This window comes from Cnephaeus nilssonii (assembly GCF_951640355.1).
Source record: "Cnephaeus nilssonii genome assembly, chromosome: 5".
Taxonomy (NCBI): domain Eukaryota; kingdom Metazoa; phylum Chordata; class Mammalia; order Chiroptera; family Vespertilionidae; genus Cnephaeus; species Cnephaeus nilssonii.
The window spans coordinates 95,265,670-95,291,314 of NC_137076.1; the positions used below are offsets into that span (position 1 = coordinate 95,265,670).

Sequence of the window (25,645 nt, forward strand, 5' to 3'; positions counted from 1 at the left end):
CACCACTTCCTGTAGACCTTTCTGAACTTGGTGGCCACCACAAGGGAGAATCCTCCCAAAGGGTTGGGTGGTTTGGTTCAGAAGGCCACAAGAGAGGAAGAAGAGGAAGTATGGAGAAATTTGAGACCTGTGTCACGTATTTTGTTTCCTTATTTAACTTGCATCCATGTTCAATGTCTCACACAATGCTCCATGCATCCTTAGATGCACATTCCGTTATTCATCTTAGACCACAAACTCCAGGAGGACATTCACTTTACTCAGTTCAAGTTCTACTGCATAATGAATGGGGAAGCAGTGGGTTATTCTGTGGCCCGGGACTGAAAGAGGTGACACCAAGATGAAATTAGCAGGAGAGAGGCCCAGCAAACAAAAATAAGTAACAGGGTGAAGATCAAGTCATCAAGGGGCCTGCCAGGAACTTGGCAATGAGGAAGCTCCTGTCAGAAATTCAGGAAAAGGGTGGAATAAAGCCATGTGCCCATAGCTTTCAGTAGGTTCTCAATAAGATCTAGGACCTAAAAAGTTAAAGAACCACTGGTAAGGAGTAGCCCTTTCCCTCATGAAATATGGAATGTGAGGGATTAGATTAATGCATATAAGATCACAGAGGACATCAGTACAATAACAGTAGCTACTTGGGGTTGAATGTTTTGTATGAGCCAGATCCCAGCCTAAGTATTACAGACTCCTTTAATTGTCACAATCACTTCGTATGTACCTTATCTCAAGAAAATAGAATGCATTATCCCCAGGTCTGAAAGAGTTTATGTACCTTGCCCATGATCATACATCTGGTCAACTAAAGCTATAATTCAAACTCAGAGCCTGCTCCAGGCTGCAGAAATAGATGACAGGGAAAAAAAAAAAAAGTCACATTGGTAGAATCAAAATCCCAGGCTACTGACACTGGTTTTGCCTTAGGCAAATCCCTCCCCCTTTCTGGGCCTTTGTGTCCCCACATGTAAAATAAGAGGGATGGACTAGCCCAAAGTCAACAAAGGATTTCTAAGAAGGGTTAGAGAACAAATATTTTAGGCTTTGCCGGGCATAGGGCCTCTGTTGCAGCCACTCAACTCTGTAATTGTAGCATGAAAAAGCACCCATAGACAATGTGCAAGCAAATGGGTATGGTGTTCCAATAAAACTTTATTTACAAAAAACGAAACAAAAAACTGGCACAAGCCTGGATTTGTTCCAAGGACTATAGTTTGCTGAGCCCTGGACTAGGCGGTCTCTAGGGTCCTTCTGATTCTGACATTTCTCAAGTCCATGATCCTAACTACAACAGTGTAGCCTTCAAAAGTCAGCTGTAAAGAGCCTATTGCCATAAGTTTTGTTTTGTTATGTCTTACTTTAACCTTTAATGGTTTCAACAGTGTGATTAGAAAGTACATTCTGGCAGCAGCAATACAGAGGCAGCTTGGGAGAGCTTTAGTGCCAGTAAAATCTCCATCAGCTCCCTGCCCTCAGTCTTTGATATGGACAAAGACATCTGTCTTGTGGAGAACATGCTGCAGACACTACTGCCCACCCAGCTCCAAATCAGATCATAGCCTAGAGACCCTTCCTTGATCAATTTTGGGGTCACCATAGATTCCTGGGCAAAGTGATGGGCAAAGCCCATGGCCATAAAGGGACAGTCAGAGTCGTTCAAGAAAATGGCACACTTTCCCTCCTGGCCCTCAACTGCAGCACCACGGGTTGGTTTGGGCAACCTGTTTATCTTGTCCCACCCACCAGAGGAGCTGCTGGGGCCCAAGAGAGAATAGACCCCCTTCTCTAGCTCCTGAGTTAGCAGGTTTTTCACATACCACATTCCTGTGCCCTCACACCCCAGACCTCCAATTCAGGGCTCTTCCCAAACATGTGACGTGAATTCAGCCCTTGGATGACTTGGCAATTAATCCTCACCAGCCTGCTGCAAAGGGATACTCCTAAGTCCTCTACCTTCCCGAGTTGAGGGAATCTGTGCTCAACAAAGATTGACAAATTGTCATTACCAGAGGGAGCTGAAATCCCTCACGCCTGGGATCCTCTGACCTGCTGCCTTTGGAGCTGGAGGAAACACCTCAGCTGAAGTGTCTCCTGCCCAGGAGAGAGGGTGCTTCTCAGCCTCCCTTCGCGACCCCCGTGTAGCTGGAGCAGAAGCCTCCCACCTCCTCTTTTTTCATTTTCAGCCTCATTCACTGGGTACTTTGTATTCCAGCTGTGCCGGCTGTTAGCCCTGTGGCCTTGGGCAACCATTCTGAGACTCAGTTTCCTCATCTATAAATGTTGATAATAATAGCATCTACCTCATAACATTATTATGAGGATTAAATCAGATCATGGCCATAAGGCATTTGGGGCACAATGCCTAGCATCTAGCCAATACTTAATAACGCTTAGCTGATATTATTACTATTACTCTGTGCTGGGCACATGGCACACATTATTGCATTTAATCCTCACCTCATGAGGCAGGGACTGTTTCGATCTTCATTCTACAGATGAGGCAAGTGGGACTCCAAGTGATTAGATAGATGACTTGCCCAAGGACGCACAGCTAATAAATTAATGGAACTGGAACATAAATCTAGATCTGTTGGATGCCAAAGTTCAGGCTCTTAATCACTTTACTCTCCTGCCCAAGGTCACATTAGTAGCTATTAAATGAGGGAGGCGGGATTAGATTCCAAGTCGGCTCTCAAATTCTCAGCAGACCGGGTGTTGGCCAGGAAGCTCGACCTGAGAAGCTCCTCGGCAGGAACTTCTCGCCTGGCCAGCTCTGCCTTGCCGTCCGCTCCCTGACCTCTGCCTTGCTCAGGAACCTGATCACATTCCGTCTTCTGCTGTAATTTCCTTCAAGGCGAACACTGAACCTTCTGCTGCTTTTTTTTTTTTTTTTTTTAATCTCAGTCTGGTGCAGGGAGAGGGATGCAAGCTTTGGAGCCTGACAACAATGCTCTGAATACCAATGCTGCTTACTCACTGAATAAGCTTGGCCATGCCACAGAACCTCTCCGAGCCTCAGTTTCCTCATTTGTAAAATGGGGGTAATTCCTACCTTACATTGTTGCGGAGATTTGCATAAATGCACACAGAGTACCTACCTAGCACAGTGCCTGGCACATAGAAGATACTCTCTGACGGGTGCTCTACCATCTTATTCATTGCCCATGGCACCTAGATCAGTGCTAAGCTGTTGGTTTGATTTAATTAATCTTTGATTCACCCACAGCACCTAGCATGGTGCCTGACACAGAGTAGATGCCCTGTATATAGCTGCTTGAATGCAAACCTGGAGAGAGCTAGAGAGGGAGAACCATGCAAAACTGCATGATCTCATGTGAGAGCTCTCCTCCCATACACCCTCGAAGCAGATCTCTGAGTCTCCCATTGCCTTGGTCTCCCCAGAGGTCAAACTCAGTGGCAGCTTCACCTAGAGGGCTCCCAGAAATGGGAGTTTGCAACATCAGAGGACTCTAATGTAATCACCGATAATGAAAAGGTTCTTCTTCCCCAAGCCTCGAGTGAGTCAGAGCTCTGTGCTTGGCTTGGCCCCAGGGAGTACCGAGAAAATAAAATATCATCTGTATCCTCATGACACCTGAACAAACGGTCAATTCCATCGGTCAGATATCAGCCAGGCAGAGTTAAGAGGCATCTCCAGTGAAGAGAGGGGAGGAACAGCAAGGAAAGGACCATTAGCAAAGGTTGCTTTAGTGGGGTCCTGGTGCATGGCTGCTATTAAAGCTAATACCTGTTTGCCTTATGGTGGGATGTTTGTTTTGTCTTCGAGAAAGACACCGGTAAATGACAACATGTCTGAAATCTACAAGGATTTTGAACCTCTGGATGTGGCTCAATAATCTCTTCCACATCCTGACACTTGAATGAAGACATAAGGTCTCATCTAGGTAATACACTTTTCTCTCTCAAACAAGTATAAACCAACTCTGAATCTCAGATTTGCTCTTTTTCTTTTCCTGGCCTTTTGCCACCACAGGAAAATACGTGATGGGCTGAGTTTTCGCACTGCAGCTGGTTACTGTGATTATGTAGACACAGGCTCTGTGAATTCAATGGTGTGTTGCTGGCTGTTCAATAGCTGGTGAGATTAGTGCCCAGGGAAGTGGAAAATGGGCCACCACCATCGAAATGTGGGCTCAGGGCTTGCTCTCCATTCTGTCCCACTCTTCCTCTCCCACGTCCCTGCCTTTGTGTTAATTGCCAGCTTCTGCCCAACTTACTGGCATTCTCTACCTCCTCCCACTCCCCCTCGGGAATAAACCAGTTTAAGCCGCCCAGGACCAAGGACAATCTCTCCTTTTCATAAAGACCCTCGGCAGAGAGTTGTCCCAGCCTCACACCCCGCTGTGTGAGTCCTGAGTAGCTGTCCCGTGTGGCTTCCCTCGGGGGCAGAGGAAGGAGCGCAGCTCTGGGAGCCACGGAAGCCGTTTGATAACCAGCTCTGCACCTGACTAGCTGTGGGAGCACACCACTTGCCACTGCCTCCTGAGCCACCTCCAAAATGGAAAAATGGGCAAGTGAGGGTTCTAATAGTACTTGAAGAGTGAAGTCACCATACATCTGTGAATCTCTTATTTTAAAATACAAAAAAACAACTTAAGCCAGTTTAATTAAAATAGGAAAATTTCAGAGCTGTCTCCACCTCCGATATCTTAATCTCATGGAATTCCTTGAAATTGTGTGTTTTGTGCATTTTGGTGGGAAAAGATTAAAACCTTAGATGTATAATAACCACCTACCTCCCCACAAAAAAAATATATGTATAAAGTAAAAAGAATTCAGAATCTTCCTCTAGGTCAGTGGTTCTCAACCTTTCTAATGCCGCGACCCTTTAATACAGTTCCTCGTGTTCTGGTGCCCCCCAACCATAAAATTATTTTCGTTGCTACTTCACAACTATAATTTTGCTACTGTTAATGAATCGTAATGTAAATATCTGTGTTTTCCGATGGTCTTAGGTGACCTTGCTAGCGGTTCTCAACCTGTGAGAAAACACAGATATTTACATTACGATTCATAACTGTAATTTTGCTACTGTTAATGAATCGTAATGTAAATATCTGTGTTTTCCGATGGTCTTAGGTGACCTTGCTAGCGGTTCTCAACCTGTGAGAAAACACAGATATTTACATTACGATTCATTAACAGTAGCAAAATTACAGTTGTGAAGTAGCAACGAAAATAATTTTATGGTTGGGGGGACCACAACATGAGGAACTGTATTAAAGGGCCGCGGCATTAGGAAGGTTGAGAACCACTGCTCTAGGTTGAGGAGCCTAAATGTCAGTCACCCTGAGTGATTTCCTGGTTCCCGAGCCTGAATATCAGGTTATAGTGAAGGTAGGAAACCCTAGATGCAGGCTTGTGGACACGAGTAAAAGAAGGCATGAGGCTTTACTTTTCAGTCTCCAGCTGTGGCTACTTATTAATCTGCCACATGTATACTGGTCATATGACCTCAGGAATATACAAACGCTCTCTAAATCATGGTTTTCTCACCAGTCAATAGAGAATGGTTATACTTCTCTCAAAGGGTTGTTGTGAAGAATAAAGGAGAATTAGTAAATGCTTGGCTATCAGTAAGAGCTCAATAAATGTGGGTTCCCTCCCAGCACGAGTAGCTCAGGGTCCCAAAATTGACTATTTGGAAGACTGTGCCTTCTATAACAATCAATCCACCCCCTATCTCAAATTTACATTGGTACAGTTCTATGAAAAACCACATGGAAGTGCCTCAAAAAAATTAAAAACAGAATTACCATATGATCCAACAACCCCACTTCTGGGTATATGTCCAAAAAAACTGAAAATAGGAACTCAGAGAGAACTGTACTCCATGTTCATTGCATCATTATTCACAATAGCCAAGATATGGAAACAACCTAAGTGTTCATCAACTGATGGATGGATAAAGAAGATGTGGTGTATATATACAGTGAAATTTCCTTCAGCCATGAAAGAAGGAAATCCTGCCATTTGCAACAACATAGATGAAACTTGAGGGCATTATGCTAAGTAAAATAAGTTAGACCCCAAAACAGACATGCTGTATGAGATCACCTATATGTAGAATCTAAAAAAGCTGAATTCATAGAAACAGAGAATTGAGTGGTGGTTACCAGGGTTTGGGAGAGTGGGATGGGAAGATGTTGGTCAAAGGGTACAAACTTCCAGTTATAAGATGAATAAGATGTGGGTATCTAATGTACGGCATGGTGATTATACTAGTACAAGGCAGAAAGCGGGGAGGGGGGGCGGGGGGAGAGACCAACAACTAATCTAGATTCCCCAAGTCCCATCCCCCTATGCCAAGAGGTCTCTTACCCCCACCATCACCATCCTCACCCCCAGATAACCCACTACTAGCTTGTTCCTCATTTCTTTCAGGTCTTGACTCAAATACCATTTCAGTGACATCCCGAGCACCCATTCAAAATTTCAAATGCCACCCCCCTACACACACCCCATTCCATTTCCCCCCTACTTGACATATTTTCTCCGTGATATCTGTCAGCATAGGACACCCCTCACGATTTGCTTGCTTTTTTAATGACTGTCTCCTCCCACTAGAATGTAAGCTCCTAGGGGTCTTTGTCTATTACCGGTTCAATTGCTATGCCCACAGCGCCTAGAACAGAACCCAGGGCAGGCCGTGGGCACTTAGTTAACAATCTGTTGAATGAATGAGTGAGTGTCTGAGTGAATAAGTGAATGGATGGATGGATGGATGGATGGATGGATGGATGGATGGAAAGAAGCCTTAGTTTTATTTTCATGGAGAGGTAAAGGATGGAGGTTGGTCTCAGATCTGACACAAGTCCTTCCCACCTGCCTAACCTAGGCATTCTTCCTCTTTTAGGTGCCACACAAGTTGCATATCCCGCTGATTCTGGGGGTTGACTCCAGACGCCATCCTATTAGAGGTAAGCACCCCCACCCCACTTTTTAAAATGAGGAGTAAATAGGAGGGAAAAGAACCTCAGCGTGCCACCTCGGGATGGGACGTAGGGGAATTCCCACGCTCAAGTCGTTCTTTTTGCCCACCCCCTCATCCCCACCCCCACTCACGCACACCAGGCTTGCCGTGGGGTGGGGGGGGCACAGCTAGCTAACCAGGGTGGCGGCGTCGGGGCTGCGGGCGCCTTCGCTGGACCCGCATTGCCCCCTAGTGCCGCGCGGAGTCAGGGCGCCGGGCTCCCCCGCCTGATGTCACCAGCGTGCAGTCAGCCCAGAGGCGGCTCATTGAAAGCGGACCCTCCTCGGCGCTGGCTGGGCGGAGACGCCGCTGCCCGCAGACCCGCAGCGGGCGAGCCCGCCGGGAGCCCGGCGCCCCCCGCCCGCGCCCGCGCCCCTCCTCCCGCTGCCCCGCTCCCTGCTCCCTCGCGAGCCGGCCGGCGCGCCTGACGTGGACCATTAACTTGGAGCTGCCGCCTCTCCCCTCTCTCCTCCTCCCTCTGACAGGCACAGGCGAGCGAGCGAGCAGCGCGGTGCAGGAGACGCACTGCCGGCTGCTGGGGGCGATGCCTCCTCGCCAGGAGGGCGCCTCTGGGAAGAAGCCCACCGCGGGGGAGGCAAAGTTTCAGGGCAGCTGAGGAGCCTTCCCCGCAGCCCTTCCAGCCCTGTCCACCCCCTGGCTATGGAGGGCGGACTCTAAGATGAATCCCGACCTGGACACCGGCCACAACACATCAGCACCTGCCCACTGGGGAGAGTTGAAGAATGCCAACTTCACTGGCCCCAACCAGACCTCCAACAACTCCAGACTGCCCCAGCTGGACGTCACCAGGGCCATCTCCGTGGGCATGGTGCTGGGCGCCTTCATCATCTTTGCCATCGTAGGCAACATCTTAGTCATCTTGTCTGTGGCCTGCAACCGTCACCTGCGGACACCCACCAACTACTTCATCGTCAACCTGGCCATCGCCGACCTGCTGCTAAGCTTCACCGTGCTGCCCTTCTCGGCTGCCCTGGAGGTGCTGGGCTACTGGGTGCTGGGCCGGATCTTCTGTGACATCTGGGCCGCCGTGGACGTCCTGTGCTGCACCGCCTCCATCCTGAGCCTGTGCGCTATCTCCATCGATCGCTACATCGGCGTGCGCCATTCTCTGCAGTACCCCACGCTTGTCACCCGGAGGAAGGCCATCTTGGCGCTCCTCAGTGTCTGGGTCTTGTCCACAGTCATCTCCATCGGGCCTCTCCTTGGGTGGAAGGAGCCAGCACCCAACGATGACAAGGAATGCGGGGTCACCGAAGAACCCTTCTACGCCCTCTTCTCCTCGCTGGGCTCCTTCTACATCCCTCTGGCTGTCATTCTGGTCATGTACTGCCGGGTCTACATAGTTGCCAAGAGGACCACCAAGAACCTGGAGGCCGGAGTCATGAGGGAGATGTCCAACTCCAAGGAGCTGACCCTGAGGATCCACTCTAAGAACTTTCACGAGGACACTCTCAGCAGTACCAAGGCCAAGGGCCACAACCCCAGGAGTTCCATAGCTGTCAAACTTTTTAAGTTCTCCAGGGAAAAGAAAGCAGCCAAGACCTTGGGCATAGTGGTCGGGATGTTCATCTTGTGTTGGCTACCCTTCTTCATCGCTCTACCACTTGGTGAGTTGGGGGCTTGGTGGAGGGGCTGTGGGCATTTTCCGATCTTGGCTTTCTGATGAGCTTACTGTAAAGTTTTTTTTGTGTGTGGGGGGGGGGGGCGGGGGGGGTGTGGGGGTTTTTTTTGTTTTTTTTTTCAGTCTGTGAGTGTTTGGAGATTAGAGAATACTGTTTGTTCTGCAAAGGCTTTGCAGATTGGATAGCTGGCTAAGAACCAACTCAGGTGTTAGTGGAACACGCTAAGGTACTAGCCGCTTGAAATAGAGCCACAGGAGGAAAATCTGGTATGCATAATAATTCATTCAGCAGCCTCAGTTTAATAATTAAAAAGGCCACTGGACTTGAACATCACACCAGCGTTATTTCAGTAGTAATCATGTGTCAGCTAAGGCAGCCTCACGAATGCAGCATACAAAGTAGTTTGTAGTTACCGCAGACGCGGCACTGGAGAGCAGGGAGGCAGCTCGTACACAGAAAGGCGGTTTTCATTCAGCATTTCCAGGGCTCTTTGCAGAGAGCCCCACGCCGCTCAAGAGCTTTGCAGAGGCTGCGTGCTCCCCCTCCTCCCTGCACGGCTTCATTATGAGTTAATAAGATCATTTTACAGTCACACAGCCCCAACTTGCCTTTAAGTTATCTAAAGCCTGAGATTTGAAAGAAAAGGAAGATGACCTGAAGATCACATATTCTCAGTTTTCACCCAAAAATGCTCCTAATTCTGGTGATTTATGAAATGACCAGAATTAAATCATAGTCGTCCCTCACCATTAGCTGCCAGACACCAAATCCTGCTAGGATGAAATTGAGTCCTTCCCCTCCTATAAAAACATGTCCATCTTTTTTTTTTTTTTTTTTTTTGTGTGTGTGTGTGTGTGTGTGTGTGTGTGTGTGTGGTCCTACTGAGTTATTCAAAGACTACCTGACTGATTTCTTCTAAGGAAGAAGAGGTCTGGTTAAGAGGCAAACCTAGAGCATAGTGTGACATGCTATCCACATGGGCTGGGAAACACTTGTCCCCTCCTCTGAGGCACTGATCTGCTTTGATTTCTTCTCCTATCTCTGGGGGACGCTCCAGAAAAATGAATGGAGGGAGGCGATCACGGCAAAGTCATGTGCCGTGGTATCAGAAGACGTAGCAGCTGTTATATGACATGGACCACACATGCCTGCAGTCACACCAGAGGCTCAGTTAGAACCCTACACGACCAAATTACTCAAGTAACTACAATTCTGAAGACACGTTGCTTTTAAGAAAAAGAGGCAAATGGAAAGAAAGCAAACTGATATCAGGAGTTTGCCTTTTAAAAAGATAAAGGAAAAAGGCTGTTTAACCTACTGTCCACGTTACCATTTCTAAAGCCCGGCTAATGCCGTCATGAGTGATTTCAGTGTTTTCAGTGGAAAGGGTTAAGCTCTGCCCGCCCCAACCCCGAGTGATCACATCCCACTGCAGAGAAGCTTTCTTTTCTTTCCCAAGGTCTCAAGGTCCTTTCGCAGGCTTGTCAGGTTAAAGTAGATGACGGTTCACACTGCATTGGGCCATTCAAAGCTCCTAGTTGTACGTGGAAGTGATTTGGCCACATGTCATTAGCTAAGTGACCTTGGGCAAAGACAGCTCTTCTGTGAGCCTCAGTTTCTTCATCTGCAAAATAGACCTGTTTACGATTGCTCCATGGGGTTTGCACTAATGCATGGAAAGGATTTAACGCAGTGTCTGGTGCACAGCAAATGCTCAAGGAAAGTTAGCTGTTAGTACTACAAACCCAACCCAAGTCACCCCTCAGCTATAACTGTGTATTTCCTCCTTCTCTACTCATTTGCCAGTCCCCACACCTGTTACTAAAGGCTCAGAAGAGAACTGGGCCTTTCTGCTCCTGCCCACTGGCAGGCAGAGGCTATGACCAGAGTATCCTCAGGAAGGAGCAGGCCCCAGCAGGATGCAGGGATGGATCAAAGGGGCAGGCGCTCACAGTAGGCGGGCAAGGGAAACAGCTCCAAATAGGTGAAGAGGCTGCCGGCATGTTGGAATGCTCTGGGAGTCAGGAGGAGTCTAGTTTTTCATGCATTGCTCTGAGGATCAGGAGCCATCTAGTTTTCATGTGAGCTTTGCCATCATGTGACCTTAGGATTGTTGCTCTACCTCTGTGGGCTTCAGAGCTCACTTTCAAAGAACCACAGCGTTCTAGATCAAGGGCTCGCAAACTTTAATAAGGATCAGAATCATCTGTGGAACCTGATAAAACATTCAGCTTCTTTTTCATGCATTGCTCTGAGGATCATGCATTGCTCTGAGGCCTAACCCACAGACACTCTGACTCCGTAGATCAGATGGATCCCAGGAGTCCACGTGGTGATTCTGAAAAGGTGGCCCGCCAACCAGGCTTGGAGAGCCACTGCTGGGACCCTTGTCCAGCCTGCTGGAGGCCATGGTTTTACACAGTGTAAAGCCTTGTCCTTCCCCAGCCACAGGGCGGTGCAGGATGATGTGGCTGCTCTCTGGGCCCTGCTCTTCAGGACTACCCTCGGTTTCTTCTCACTCCCACCCTCCCCACTTTCCCCCTTTCTGTTGATGCCTTTCTGAGACTTTATCTCCATAACAGCTTCCACACCACAGAAAGTGAGACGTTCTTGCCACCATGATGTTCTCAAAGCTCCTCTTTCCTATCCTTGCCATGAAAACTTTCTGACCTTTCTGACCATCCATGCCATTATCTCCCAGAGATGTCCCAGTGAGCCGCCCCTGAACTGACCCCACCCACATCCTCTCCCCTAGCCCCCTCGCCTTAGCAGATGAGGAATATGGACTCCAGGCTTTGGGTTTGAAAAGGTACACAAGAGTTTCAAATAGAGAAGGTGCTTAATTAACATGTTCTTAATAATTCAGCAAGAACATGCAAGCAAGCCCTAGATGTGGGTTGCTACTTTCTCTGAGTTCAAATAACACCCAAATAAGAGTAGCATGGTGTAGAACAATAACTCCTTTGGAATCTGAAGAAGGTTCCAAACTCTAAATTTTCCATGAAAGGCTTTCTACTCATAAGGAGAGAAAGCAGATCTGAGAAGACAGTTGTTGGCAAACACAAGTGCAGGTAGGAGTAACTTCCAATTGGCAATAGGGGCCTGGATGGCAGGAGATTTCCATAGCTGTGTTTGTCTTCTCAGTGGGAGAGGAGGGTTGGTATTCCTCTTGGGAAAGAGGGAAAATAGCCATGCCCCCTGCAGGATCCTAGTTAGGAGCCCCATTTGTTTACCTTCCTCCCTTATTTTTATTTTTGGAAGCAGGGTTGGGCTGCCTCTCATCTCCCGTGGAGCCCTCCCCACCTGTAACACCCTCCCTACCTCCTCCCCACCCTTTTCCTGTGGCCTCAGACCAAGTAGGGCCAGGGACCAGCTCTCACTTACTCTGGAGCAGGGATGGACTCCACCAAACAAGGACCTCTTTATTTGGTCCCTGGAATCAGGCCATGGAGAGACAGGAAATAATTGGAATATAATAGAGCAGCATTTCTACTCATTTGGGTCATGTACAAGATGTCCAAGGAATCTTCACTTGCCCAGTATTATAATGAAGGTCAGCTCCCACCTGCCTGGGGAAGGCCTGGTCAGGGTCTTAAGAAGTGGCTGGCTATTGAGGGAAGTGCAATGCATTGGAGGAAGGATGGGATGGGGAGGGGGTGGCAGGAAGTGCTGAGCAGCCAACTAGTAGCTGGGTTTAATGTGTTGTTTAGAAAACACTGGAACCTTGCCTTGCTCCAAATCTTTCTTCCATCTTTTAAAATGCTGAAAGGCCCCAGGAAGCCCTTATTGAACTAACTGCTTTCCCCTTCAAATAAATGAAGGTCTATTTCAAAGAAGCAGTTGTGTTCTCTATAGTACTGGAACCAAATAGGAATTCCTCTCGCCATTGATTTGTTTCTCCAGTCCTCTCATTCCAAGTGGGGCTGATGACTCCCCACCTCCCACAGGAGCATAAGGGAGGGTGGGGGTCTCAAAGATGACTCAGGACAAAGCCACCCCCACAAACACAACTAATCCTCCAACTCAGAGGTTTCAAAACACACGGATTTGAGTTGCTCACAAGGAAAGCAGTTGATTTGAGTTAGGAGAAATTTTCACATACAGGGAATCCTTCCTGCAAGAGGGAAATCCTACAGAAGGAAAATACATTCGACCATTAATGAAATCATTAATAAAGACTTTCTAAAGCACATACTAGGTACCAAACACTATGTTAATTGCTGGGTTGTTGGGCCAAAAATGAACATGGCTCCTGCCTGCAGGAGGCTTACAGCCTAGTGACATCATACTAACATGGAACACATCTTATAAGCCAGACATTCTGCTAGGCCCTCAACAGACATTATCTCATTAATCCTGATAGGGGAGAGTAATTGTTCCCTCTCTATAGAGGAACACACTGGAGCTCAGAGAGGTTAGTCTTCCTGCTCAGGGTCACACAGCAAGTAACTGATGGTGCCAAGAGTTGAATCCAGGTCTGTCAGAGCAGGCACATACCTGTTCCACTGCACCCAGGAGATGTCTGGCCTTTCTGCTCTGTGGTTCCAACCTACTCTCATAGCAGTTGGTCTCCAGGAAACCCAGAGCCACCTGTCCAGAGTGGGTTATTGGACTTCTGTTACAAAGCCCTACCTTTCTCCCACTCTTCCCTCACTCCTGAAAAAGGATGCACCCATAAAATGTCAGGGAAGTTCATCCAACATTCTAGAATATCTATCTAGATCTTCTGCACACCTCTTGCACTGTATAGGATGTGAGTGTTTCAAGGATGGGCCTTTCATCACCCAGCCCAAAGGAAAAAGTGGGGCCTGGTCCTTCCTCTAGGCCCTAAAGTCTAGGGTTCTAGCTCTACATATTCATTCATTCATTCATTCATTCATTCATTCATTCATTTCACTGAATAAGTATGTATTTTTTGCATGCCCACTATTGTGATAAGTGACTTGAAGAAAGGGAGTGAGATGCTATTAGAAGTCTATAATGAGAATCAGTATATCATAGGGGTCCCTGAGTGACATTTAGGGAGAATCCTGGACAGTTTGGAGGAGCTAATTCAGTGAAGGGGGGTAGGTAGAAGGAGAGGAGTGTAGGCAGAAGGAAGGACACACCTGTAATTCCTGAGGTAAGAGTTGTAGGAAACTAACAGAGCCCGGAGAATGGAGGGGAGGCGGGTGCAATTGGAGGCTGGAGGTGTGGGCAGAGGCCAGGTCATGCAGGAACTTTTAAGCCCCATAAAAACTTCAGATTTTATCTTAAGTTGCATTGGCCACTACTGAAGGATTTAAAGCAGACAAGAGATAGAATATGAATTATGTCTTTAAAAAGACAACTTGGGCCAGCATGTAGAACACAGACCAGAGGCAGAGCAGTTAGGGGGCCACAATCCCAGTGAGAGCTGGTGGTGACTTAGACCAAGCTGGTGCTGTGGAAATGGAGAGAAGTAGGCAGTTCAAAGACTTGGGGGTGGGTTAGTTATGATATAGGAGGGTTCGTGAGAGCAAGAAATGTGTCTGGAATAACATTGAGGTTTCCGGATGATGGAGGTAACATTTGTTGAGATGGGGAAGATCGGAAGGGGCGTGGTGGGGTGAAACACACAGCCAAGAGAATTCCTCCCAGGATCCTCTTCGGACCCCATTCATGAGGGCCCATAAGACACCATACTAGGAATGATCTGCCAGACACACTTATGGGTTGAGTGGTCAGAGTGTCCCAACCCAAAAGCCAGAGAGTCATGATCAACAGCTAACTTAGCTGCTCATCAGAAACGTCAGGCAAAGGGGGCTGCTTTTAAAAGTAAATTTTCTTGGACCACCATCTGCAGACCTATCGTATCAGAATCTCTCCTGATGGGCCTGAGAATCTTGATTTTTAACAAGTTCCTGCAGGTGAATCTTACGTAGCCAGCATAGATAACATCGGTCTCCCCCCCTCCCCCATGCCTGGAATCAGCACCCATGGTGGACCAGAAAACTTGATTAAGCTCCCCTGATACAGCCAGAAGCATCTTAATCCTGCCCAGACCCTTGGACTAGTCCACATGGTGGAAGGCAGGAAGGCTGTCAGGAGGGAAAGTGCATTCTTTAACCAAAGCCTCCTTGGAGAAGGGGAGGAAAATGAGCACTGTGGAAGCAGCATCGTCAGTGTAGCGGGTGCTCTATGCTTACAACCCCTCAGCAGAGCAACATCCCTGTGTTTATAGGCAAGGGAACAAGAGTTCAGAGAGGTTTGGTAACTTGCCCAAGGTCACACAGCTAGTAAATGGTAAAGTCTACCAGACTCCACAGTTGGCACTTAATAAACAGTCATTATATCATTCCTTTTGTAATCACAGTGCTACCCAAACATTTGTCTGAGGTCTGGTGCCCATGGGTGATAAAATTTTTGCTGCTCATGATGAAACGAGAAAAAAAATTATAAAAATTCTGTGTTTTTCCAAATGTATTCAGTATAAAATGACTGTTCTTTTATTCTATTTTGGGGCACTGAAATAGCATTTTTTTAATGGAACCATTATGTTTTTTTAGAAAGGATGGTAATAAGCGGTGGTGATAGTCATTGTGTGTGTGTTTGTTTAATGCCTTACTTGCAAAACAAAAAGTTGGTAACTCTATGTCCCCTCCAAAAAATACATTTTGAATTTTTACTATGAGTCTCCTAAAGTCCTGGAGTCCTGGAAAACACTATAGTGGTTGGACACAACGAATATTTGTGGGAAGAAGCGAGGGGCAGGGTAGAAAGAAGAAAAGAAAGGAGAGAATGGATGAATCTTAGCCTTAGCTTTGCCGTGAGGTTCAGAGGACTGGGGCAGAGGGTGGGGAGGGGGGAGGTGATGTAAAGGGCATGCTTGTCAGGTACAACAGGATGAGGGGCCATTTGTGGAGACATCCAGTCCTGCTGGAGCAAAACAGGCCACAGCCATGCCAGCGGGTTGTGTGTAGCTGCGGTGACATCACAGATGGGCCTATTAAGATCTGTAATGCAGGAGAGGCCTTTACCTGAGCATGTGCGTGGCTCATAAAAATAACTGATGGCCTCCAGGCCACACTGGGAAATTGCTTTCTGCCTTTTCTGCAGGGGGTTTCCACAGCCACTGTGCTCCCGACCACGTCTGATAATAATAACACTAACAGTTACCATTTATTAGGTCGGCCGCGTGCCGGGCTCATTGTGCTACACCAGGCAGGGGTGCTCTCTGTGCATTCTCTCCCTCGCTCTTCCCCAGAGGCCTACGAAGGGGGCACTATTATTGTCCCCATTTTATAGATGAGGAAGCTGACACTCAGAGAGACTGAGGGATTTGCCTCAGGCTACCCAGCTGATTAGTGACAGAACCTGGATTGTCTAGGTAACCAGGTAATGTTAACAGTTCATCACTAGGGATACCCTAGGGGTTGGGGCTCTGAGCCCCTTTGTGGAACCCCATGAAGGAACTGGGGAAACCAGAGCCTACTCTGAGAAGGAGGAAAGGAAGGGTAAGGGGCTGCCTATGGTTCAGCCACCAAGAGGCACAGTATCCTGGTGAGAACCCAGAGAATATAAAAATAACTGAGTCTTCCTTCCCCTAGCAAGAGAAATCAAATTTTCTCTTTTATTATGGACTAGAGGCCCCGTTCATGAAATTTGTACACTGCGGGAGAGGGGGGGTGTCCCTCAGCCTGGCCTATGCCCTCTCGCAGTCCGGGACCCCTCACTCCTTACTGCTGCCTGCTCTCTGTTCCTTACCACTTGGCACACTGCTCCTTAGCGCTGCCGTGGAGGCGGGAGAGGCTCCCGCCACCACCCCTGCACTCGCCAGCCGTGAGCCCGGCTTCTGGCTGAGCGGCACTCCCCCTGTGGGAGTGCACTGACCACCAGGGGGGCAGCTCTTGCATTGAGCGTCTGCCCCCCTGGTGGTCAGTGCACATCAGAGCAACAGGTCATTCTGGTCCTTCCACCATAATGGTTGCTAAGGCTTTTATCATATAGACTAGAGGCCTGGTGGGTACGGTCCCTAGGCCTAGCCTGCGATCAGGGCCATCTCACTGCCACCCACCCCAGTTCCCCATTTGCCATCAGGCGATGGGAGTCGGACGGCCGGGGAAAGAGACCAAGAGGAGATCAGTGCACCTCATAGTGACTAGTGGAGCGGTCGTTCTGGTCGTTTTGCCGTTAGGGTCACTGGACTTTTATTATATAGGATTCAACAGACTTTCTTCAGCTTCACGACTTGTTAGTAATGTCACATAACATCTTTAAGATTTTTATGAAATTTGGGGAAACATCAAATTTGGAAGACTTTTTTGCAGTTTCATTTCTGGCTGCATACATTTCACCTCCGTCATCCACATCCGTGCGGTCCCAGCACCACAGGACTCTCCTATGAGGGACCAGTCTTTAGTCCGACCACTCGATGCCACAAGGCCAGGTGAATCGGCATCATGGACAAGAGAGTATTTCTAGAAGCTGTTTGTCCACCGTGCCCTAACTCTGGCTCATGATAACCTAGTTATACAGAAAGAAAAAGTTGCAAACCACATACGTGCATTCAACAGAACCCAGATAAAATGTACCTTAACTCTCAGCTAGCTCCCCCAAATGCCCATAGCTCCTATACTAACACCGACATGAGGGGAAATCTGGCAGAGGAGGGTCAGAATGGAAGTAGACAGTGGTCCTAATAATTGCAGGTAATAGATCTTACTTTTGAAAACTATACAAAATCATACAATCATGAGAAACTATGCTGGGTTCCCTCCCAGGGCCTTGGAGGACCCCATGAAGAGAGGGGGTCTGAGGCTCAGTAGGTCCCCTCGTCCACACCCAAACACCACAGGGATGGCTCTCTCTGGCAACCTCATGTCTGATGCACTTCACTGTCTGCTCTCCAAACTGTGACCTTCTCATAAGCAGTGACCACGTTTTTCCTCACTGCCTAACCCTGGTCACCAAAGCTAAAGGAATGAGTGAATGCACAGCACTGTGAGTGTGGCAGAATTAAGAGCATACTCTAACTCCAATAGAATCATTTGCATTTCGCAGATACAGCTTGTATTTTCCTTCCCCGGTGCCTTTGTTCAGACTGTTCCCTCTGCCAGGAATGCTCCATCTGTACCCTCTGAAGATCCCCATCCTGCCTACCTGTAAACCCCCAGTTCTGTGGATACCTCTCTCATGGTCTTTCCTGGCTCCTACGCCCTTTCTAGGCAGTGATCACTCCTTTTATACCCTATGGTACTCGCCACATTTGTTCATGGGGACCAGGACTGATGTGCACACCTTTAACAGAGTTACCTGGCTGCAAACCTTTGGAGGGCAGAGTCCAGGTTTGACACATCTTCTTGTCCCCGCAGCCCAGAGACGTGTATCTAGGTGACTCTTGGTGAATATGGTACTTGAATAAAGAAAATGGCACTTGAATAAGTTAGTGTGTACCCAACTTGGTGAATATGGCACTTGAATAAGTTAGTGTGTACCCAACTTTTTTTAAAATTTCTTTATTGATTAGGTATTACATGTGTGTCCTTATTCCCCCATTACCCCCCCCCCATTTATGCCCCCACCCCCCTGTTGTCTGTGTCCATTGATTAGGCTTATATGCATGCATATAAGTCCTTTGGTTGATCTCTCCCCCTTACCCCCACCGTCCCCTACCTTCCCTGAGGTTTGATGTTCTGATTGATGTTTCTCTGCCTCTGGATCTGTTTTTGTTCATCACTTTATGTTGTTCATTATATTCCACAAGTGAGTGAGGTCATGTGATATCTATCTTTCTCAGACTGGCTTATTTCACTTAGCATAATGCTCTCCATCTCCATCCATGTTGTTGCAAATGGTAAGAACTCCTTCTTTTTTACCGCAGCGTAGTATTCCATTGTGTAGATGTACCACAGTTTTTTAATCCACTCATCGGCTGATGGGCACTTAGGCTGTTTCCAAATCTGAGCTATGGTGAATTGTGCTGCTATGAACATAGGTGTACCCAGCTTTTGAACATCCCAGCAGCCCATCAGATAGATATCAGTGTTACTGCCATGCTTTAAAGGAAATGGGCTCAGGGGGGTAAGTGACTTGTCCCATGCCTTGAAACCACCAGCAGCCCATTGAAAGGAGCCTGAGATGGGGGAGAGAGGGAACCTGGCACCCACAGCTGCCACAATCCAGAGAATGAAATGAACATCAATTTAAGGAGAAAGGATGTATGGGTTTTTGTGGGAAATAGGAGTTATTGTAAATGCTAGTTTGACGTTTTTAAATCTTCAATTAATTTACCCTGGTTACCCTGGGATCTGAATCCATGGTTGGCTGACCCTATATACTTAGCGAATGAGTAAATGAAGGGATGGATCCATTTCAGCACGAGGCAAATGGTGTGATCGGAATGATGAGCATCTCAGGAATGTAGGGGGGGACGGAAAGGAGGGGGACTGCACAAGAATTGGGGGGAGGAAAAGGAAGCGAGGTGTGTCTTAATGACTTATAAGGCTGGAATGGCTGTAGGGGGAGGGCATCTCACCCTGTCCATCACCCTCCCTCCTGGCATGATGGAGCATGAGTCAGGGCACAGTCCCTACTGGTAGGCTAGTGTTCTTAGAACTCTGTCAACAGCCCTCTCGTGACCACACCTACCCACGGCACATCGGAGCCCCCTTTGAACACTCAAGTGCCCCTCTCTGGTGTGAGTACACAAATTGTGCTATAAAAGTTGCACCAATAAACAGTTCAGGCCAAAATGTTCAGAAACAGAATGTCCTAGCACATGCGAGTGGACCATTCCTCACCGAGCCCCGTTTAACTTTTTTCATAATATAGGCCCTCGGTGACTTGTTCCCCTGAATTTGGGATGCATGTGGGTCTTGGCCTTGTATGCTTTTTGAAATTCCTTAAAATAGAGTTTCCTGTCAGGCAAACATGCATCGCTTAGAGGCTGAGCTCAGCACCCTGGCCCAGCCCCAGAAGGAGGTTAACTCGGGACCAAGGACAAGCGGGGCTCACCGTCATTCACAGGCATGGGCCCCAGGCATCATAGCACCAGCACAGGGCTGGGCAGGGATCCAGGGAGACAGCTGGTAGGGGGCTGGGGGGAGGTTCCACCAATTGTAACAAAAAATATTATATCTCCAATTTCTATATTCAGGCCATAAATTGCCCCTGGCATCAAGAGAAAGTGGTAGGGCCCCTCTTTCTGCTTGCAGGTACACCCTCACCATGTCCATTTGGAACTTCTTGTCCCCAACCCTTCAGAATTGATCTTAACAAAGGGTTCCATGAGCCCCTTTGGCAATCTGGTGAAGCCCCTTTGCACAACAGACATAAAATAAGAGGCATAGGACTTCAAAGAAAACCAATTAGGTGGAACTAGTTATTATGATGTTGCAAAGGCAAATTTATTATAGAGTGAAACAGTGTTCTTCGTTACTAACATATTAAGTAAACAGAGATCTAGTAGCAAGTCAAATAAATAACTTCTACAGTTTTGAAGTAGTGAAAGTGGAAATATTTCAAGATACCTGCAAAAAAAGTAATGTGGTATCATAAATCTGATTTATATTGGTGAAAAATTCTGCTAATTCTACTATGGCTTATAGCCTACATTCTTATTGAAGAAAATGCTCACTTTCCGCCAAAGGTTAGTTTTGGGGTGTTTTTTTTAAGTTAATTTTCCCCATCCAAGTTTAAGGATCCCCAGAATAAGAACCCTGCCTCCGACATTATGAAGCTGTGCTTCAGGCGGTGAGGTTTTCTTTCTTTCTTCCTTTCTTTCTTTCTTTCTTTTTTTTTCCAAAAATATAGTCTTTGGACCACAGGGAACTTGGACTATGCCATCGTACTTTGTAACTGTTTTGCATGACTGCTTGTGGGGATTTTACTTTCTTTATTAAAAATAATGCATAGATTTATTTAAATCAGAAAGAAAGAGAAAGCAATGAAAACAATTCTTCTGCCCTCCCAAGACCCTGGTCCACTGCCATTCTGCATCTGTTTTTTCTCCAGAAACAAACACTGTTACCAGATTACTTGTGTGTGCTTCCAGAAACATTCTATTCACGTGTTGGTAAACATACACATGCAAGTATGTGTATATATTTGAGTGTGTATGTGTATGGAATATGTGTATTTCCACCCTGTTTATTTTTACAAATGGGATTTTATAAGCATGACAGTGAAGGTTACATTTTATACTCAATAGCATATCTTGGACATCACTGTCAGAATGTTTAGAGTTACTGCTTTCCTGTTTGTGGCTATATAGTAATTCACTTTATGGAGTATTCTATTTTACTTACCAATTTCCCAATTCATTGGCACTTGGACTATTTTTAATCTTTTACTACTATAAACAAAGTCTGTGCCCACGTATTCAGGATAAATTCATAAAAGTGGAAGCACTGGGGCAAGAAATACTTGATATTTCAGGGTTAGCCTAATTATGTTCAATTTTACTAAATAAGAAATTTAAAATATTGTAAAATGTAAAGTGGTATTAAAACACATAAGTTAGATCTGTGTCTACTAAACTATCATTTAGAAGGATTATTCATAATATTTACATTAAAAAAGTAATTCATAGAGTAATATGTAATCAACCTATTCTTAAAAGCTATTAACTTAGTCACCTCAGGGGATAAAATGAAGTGAGCAAGAGTAGATTAACTTTTTCTACATACCTCTGCATTATTTCATATGTTACAATGAGCAAATATTCTATTTGTGATTAAGAAAATGTGATAGAATATAAATTGAGTTCCAATAGAATAATAATGGAGACTATTGCATTTTTATGTTTAGAAGAAAAAAAAATCAAGGGCCAAGAAAGAAAAGGTAGCTGTCCTTAGTCATTTTTTAAAATGTATTTTTATTGATTTCAGAGATGAAGGGAGAGGGAGAGATAGAAACATCAATGATGAGAATCATTGATTGGCTGCCTCCTGCTCACCCCACACTGAGGATTGAGCCCGCAACCCAGGCATATGCCTTGACCAGGAATTGAACCATGACTTCCTGTTGACTCTCAACCACTGAGCCACTCAGGCTGGGCATCCTTAGTCTTTTTTAATCTTGACACACATTTAATATAATTTTAGTTGATTGAAACACATACACACATGTCCTGCTATGTGATCACCAGCTCTAGAACACTTGAAAATTACTTTGACCACTTCTGCTGGGTACAGCCCTGCCTACTCCCCCAGTTCAAAAGCATGTTGTTTGTTGACTTTTGTTTTTATAATTTTTAAATGAGAAATTTTCCTCTCTGGATAGCAAAAAAATTTCACACACAACAGCAAGCTATAAAAAAGAAAGGAAAAGTCACCCAAATCCTACCCTCTATATAACTAGGTTTAATATTTTCCTATGGAACTTCCCAGAATGTTCCATATGTGCATGTGTGCACATATACACAAACCAGATCATCTAGTGCTTTTATTACTAAGCATCAAGCATGGATTTCTTGACATTTCAATAAATTGGAATGTTTCCATTTATTTTTCACATATTTTTAATGTTGCATTGCATTCCATGATAGAAGGTATCATTATGTACTTAACCACTTATGACAACCCATTTATGTAAATAGGTGAGATATACACAAGGCATCACATCCACAAGGACCAAGTGGGGAGTGAAAAGAATGTCCCTCTCACTTTACTGGGCCCCAGCCATTCAATTTCACCCCCACCAAGAGACAACTACTATTACCAGTTTCTTGCATATCCTGTCAGTGATATTCTATGTATACAAACATATATTTATATGTTCTTTTTTTAATGGAAATAACACTATAAACATTCTTCTGTACCTTGCTTTTTTAACTGAATAATGTATTTTGGCAATCTTTTCATTTCAATATAAATAGAGCAATCTCATTCTTTTTAATAGCTACATGGTATTCCATTCTAATTTTTTTCAAATAGACCTTTTTTTTTAATATATTTTTTTATTGATTTTTTACAGAGAGGAAGAGAGAGGGATAGAGAGCTAGAAACATCGATGAGAGAGAAACATCGATCAGCTGCCTCTTGCACACCCCCTACTGGGGATGTGCCCGCAACCAAGGCACATGCCCTTGACCGGAATCGAACCTGGGACCCTTGAGTCCGCAGGCCGACGCTCTATCCACTGAGCCAAACCGGTTTCGGCTCAAATAGACCTTTTATGAAAGATATTTATGTTGTTTCAAATCATTTGCTATTACAAACAATACTATAGCAAACATTTTTTTAAATTTATTTTTATTTTTGAAAGTATTACAGATGTCCCTCTTTTTCCCCCATTGACTCCCTTCATCCTGCTCCCGCTCCCTGCCCCAGGCCTTCACTGCACGCTTGTTCATGGGTTATGCATATATGCATATAAGTTACTTGGTTAATCTCTTCCCCCTCCCCTCTCCCCATCCCACTGAGATTCATCAATCTGTTCCATACTTTCATGTCTCTGGATCTATTTTTGTTGTTGTTGTTTCGTAGGTGACCTTTTAGAGAGAGGGGAAGACAGAAATATTAATGTGAGAGAAACACATCGATTGGTTGCCTCCTGCACACACCCCAACCCTGGCCAGGAAGGCGCCTGCAACCAAAGTACGTGCCTGTGACCGGATTCAAACCTGGGACCCTTTAGTCTGCGAGCCGACGCTCTATCCACCGAGCCAAACTAGCTAGGGCACTCTGGATCTATTTTGTTCATTAGATTCCACATATAAGTGAGATCATGTGATATTTGTCTTTCTCTGGCTTATTTCCCTTAGCAGGTTCCTCCATGCTGTCTCAAAGGTTAAGAGATCCTTCTTTTTCGCAGCTGCATAGTATTCCATTGCAAACATTTGTACATGCCTCATTTCCCATATTATCTGTAAGGTAAAATTCTGGAAGTGGACTATTTTGAGGTAACTTTTTTATTTTTATAAATATTGCCAAATTGTTCTCCACAGAGATTTAAATATCCATAGCAAACATTTGAGAGTGCCCACACATTCACCAAGAGTGGGTTATCAGACTTTCAATCTTTGCCAACTTGATGAGTGAAATGTTTGTGAATGAAGTTAAGTTGATCCATCCCCTCTTGGTGCACATTTGTTTGAGTTTTCAGCTGTGACAAAGGTTCTTACACACGTTTTTAATATCTTTTGTGCACCTGCCCTTTAGGGTCTCCTTAGGGTATGAATGGCTAGGTCAAGAGGTAGACTCCTGTGAAAGGCCTCAGACAACCCTCTGGGAAGGGTGTGGCAGTTCGCACTCCAATAAGTGTGTCTCAGCATAGCCAATGAAACTGCTTTTTATACAGATAGTTCCTCTTGGCCTGAGGCCCCAGAAGTTTCAGGCATCTGCATGACCAGTCAGCTTCCCCTCCGAAGTGATAAGATGGCTGAGAAGCTTCAAATCCTTCCAGCTGACTTGGTGTCAGCTTCCCAAGTTCAAGGCTAGCAAGCTGCCTTCTTGGAATACAACACCCGTCCATCAGGGGAGCCAGAGCAGGCAGCGGCCTTGGAATGTGTGTATTTTACCCCGGACCTGAGAACAGAAAGCAGTCACCCACGGTGTGTAAACGCATTTGATCTTTCTCAGGGCTGCCAGGCCCACCGCGGTCCACACCAGTGGTTCAAGGCTCCGGGGCTGACATCCCGATTAAAAACCACAACAATATAAAAGAAAAGGCTGGAAAACAATCGAGTGTGCAGCATTCAGAGGATGAGTTCATAAGTAGGAACTCCTCTGGGCATCGGAGCTTGCCCTACCCCCCGGTGGGGGCCTGTGCGGATCCTGGGAATGCAGTGGGCAGCCTATATTTAGACAAGGGCATGGCACATGCACCACATTTTAGTTGAAATATTCAAGTTGGCTCTGGAAGATGCCAGCCTCACGAATTAAAAACTGAATTGAGCACCATTCAAGAATCAGGGAGATGGCCCATTGAGAGCATTCTGCCGGGGAAGGAGCTTTGATGAGAGACAGTCAATGGGCCCTGGTCGGTCAGGGGCATCATTGAATCCTGACCTTGAACGGCTGCCCTGGAAAGAAAGGCAGGGTTATTTTCAGACGGTACTAAATCTAGAGGTGTTGGAACTAACATCTAGGACAAGGCAGGAACGGGGTGAACTTTGACCCACTGCCACAGGGGCTGGAGATCAAATTGATGTTAAACCAGGGTCCTGGGATCACCCAGGGATTCTCGGAACCTGACCAGGAAAGCCTTTTCTGCCACCTGTCTCTGTCACTGCCACCCAGTGAAGAGGACTGGCACCTTCCCTTCCCTGGGACATCCTCGTTAGACCCTCATGACTCCTGTTTGAGTGACAGCTTAGAGTACTAGCAAGAACAGGGACATAGAAATAAGACAAATCCAGGTCGGAAGTCCTGGCCCTGCAGCTCATTTCTCTAAGCCTCAGCTAATTTGTCTGTAAAATGCAGCTAAACTCATCTGTTCATAGGATCGTAGTGGGGAATAAATAAAAAAACGAATGAAAAGGACTCAGCCAGGTGCCAAATATAACTACATATTTCATAAACATCAACTGTTAATACATGTGAAGCCTTTAATACATTATTGACTTCAGAGGTGATATTTAATAAGTATCTGATATTGTGATTATGACTAATTCTATGAATGGGCTATACCTTTGGGGGAAACAAAAATTGGACCAATTTCTTCTCATTAAAAGGTTAGAGGTTCCACACAGCTGGTGTGGCTCAGTGGTTGAGCATCGACCTATGAATCAGGAGGTCAGGGTTCAACTCCTGGTCAGGGCACATGCCCAGGTTGTGGGCTTGGTCCCCAGTAGGGGGGAGAGAGGGTGTGCAGGAGGCAGCTGATCAATGATGGTCTCTCATCATTGATGTTTCTATCTCTCCCTCTCCCTTCCTCTCTGATATCAATTTTTTAAAAAAATTTTTAAAGATTAGCAGCCCCTCTGTTAAGAAAGACAAAAAGAATAAAAAACTAAATAAATAGAGTGCTGAGTATGATGGTCACATGCTCAGAAAATATCAGAAAATTTTAACCTACATTTCTACTCATGTTTCTCTCTTCTTAAAAT

General features: G+C 46.0%; 1 protein-coding gene and 1 long non-coding RNA gene across 3 annotated transcripts in view; one reads left to right on the forward strand and one right to left on the reverse strand.

The window, feature by feature from the left end:
* The first annotated feature begins 7,349 nt into the window (after positions 1–7,349).
* The window catches only part of ADRA1B (adrenoceptor alpha 1B), a 48,902-nt gene continuing 30,606 nt past the window's right edge, over positions 7,350–25,645 (forward strand). For both annotated transcript variants that reach the window (XR_013813482.1, XM_079770027.1), the window contains exon 1: positions 7,350–8,619. Coding sequence is in view for 1 of the 2 variants with exons in the window: in XM_079770027.1 (XP_079626153.1) it covers positions 7,671–8,619 (949 nt within the window). In the remaining variant the exon portion in view is untranslated. The remainder of the gene's footprint in view (positions 8,620–25,645) is intronic.
* Positions 20,402–25,645, reverse strand: part of LOC307098900 — a 34,120-nt gene continuing 28,876 nt past the window's right edge. The window contains exon 6 of the long non-coding RNA XR_013813483.1: positions 20,402–24,619. This is a non-coding gene — a long non-coding RNA (uncharacterized lncRNA). The remainder of the gene's footprint in view (positions 24,620–25,645) is intronic.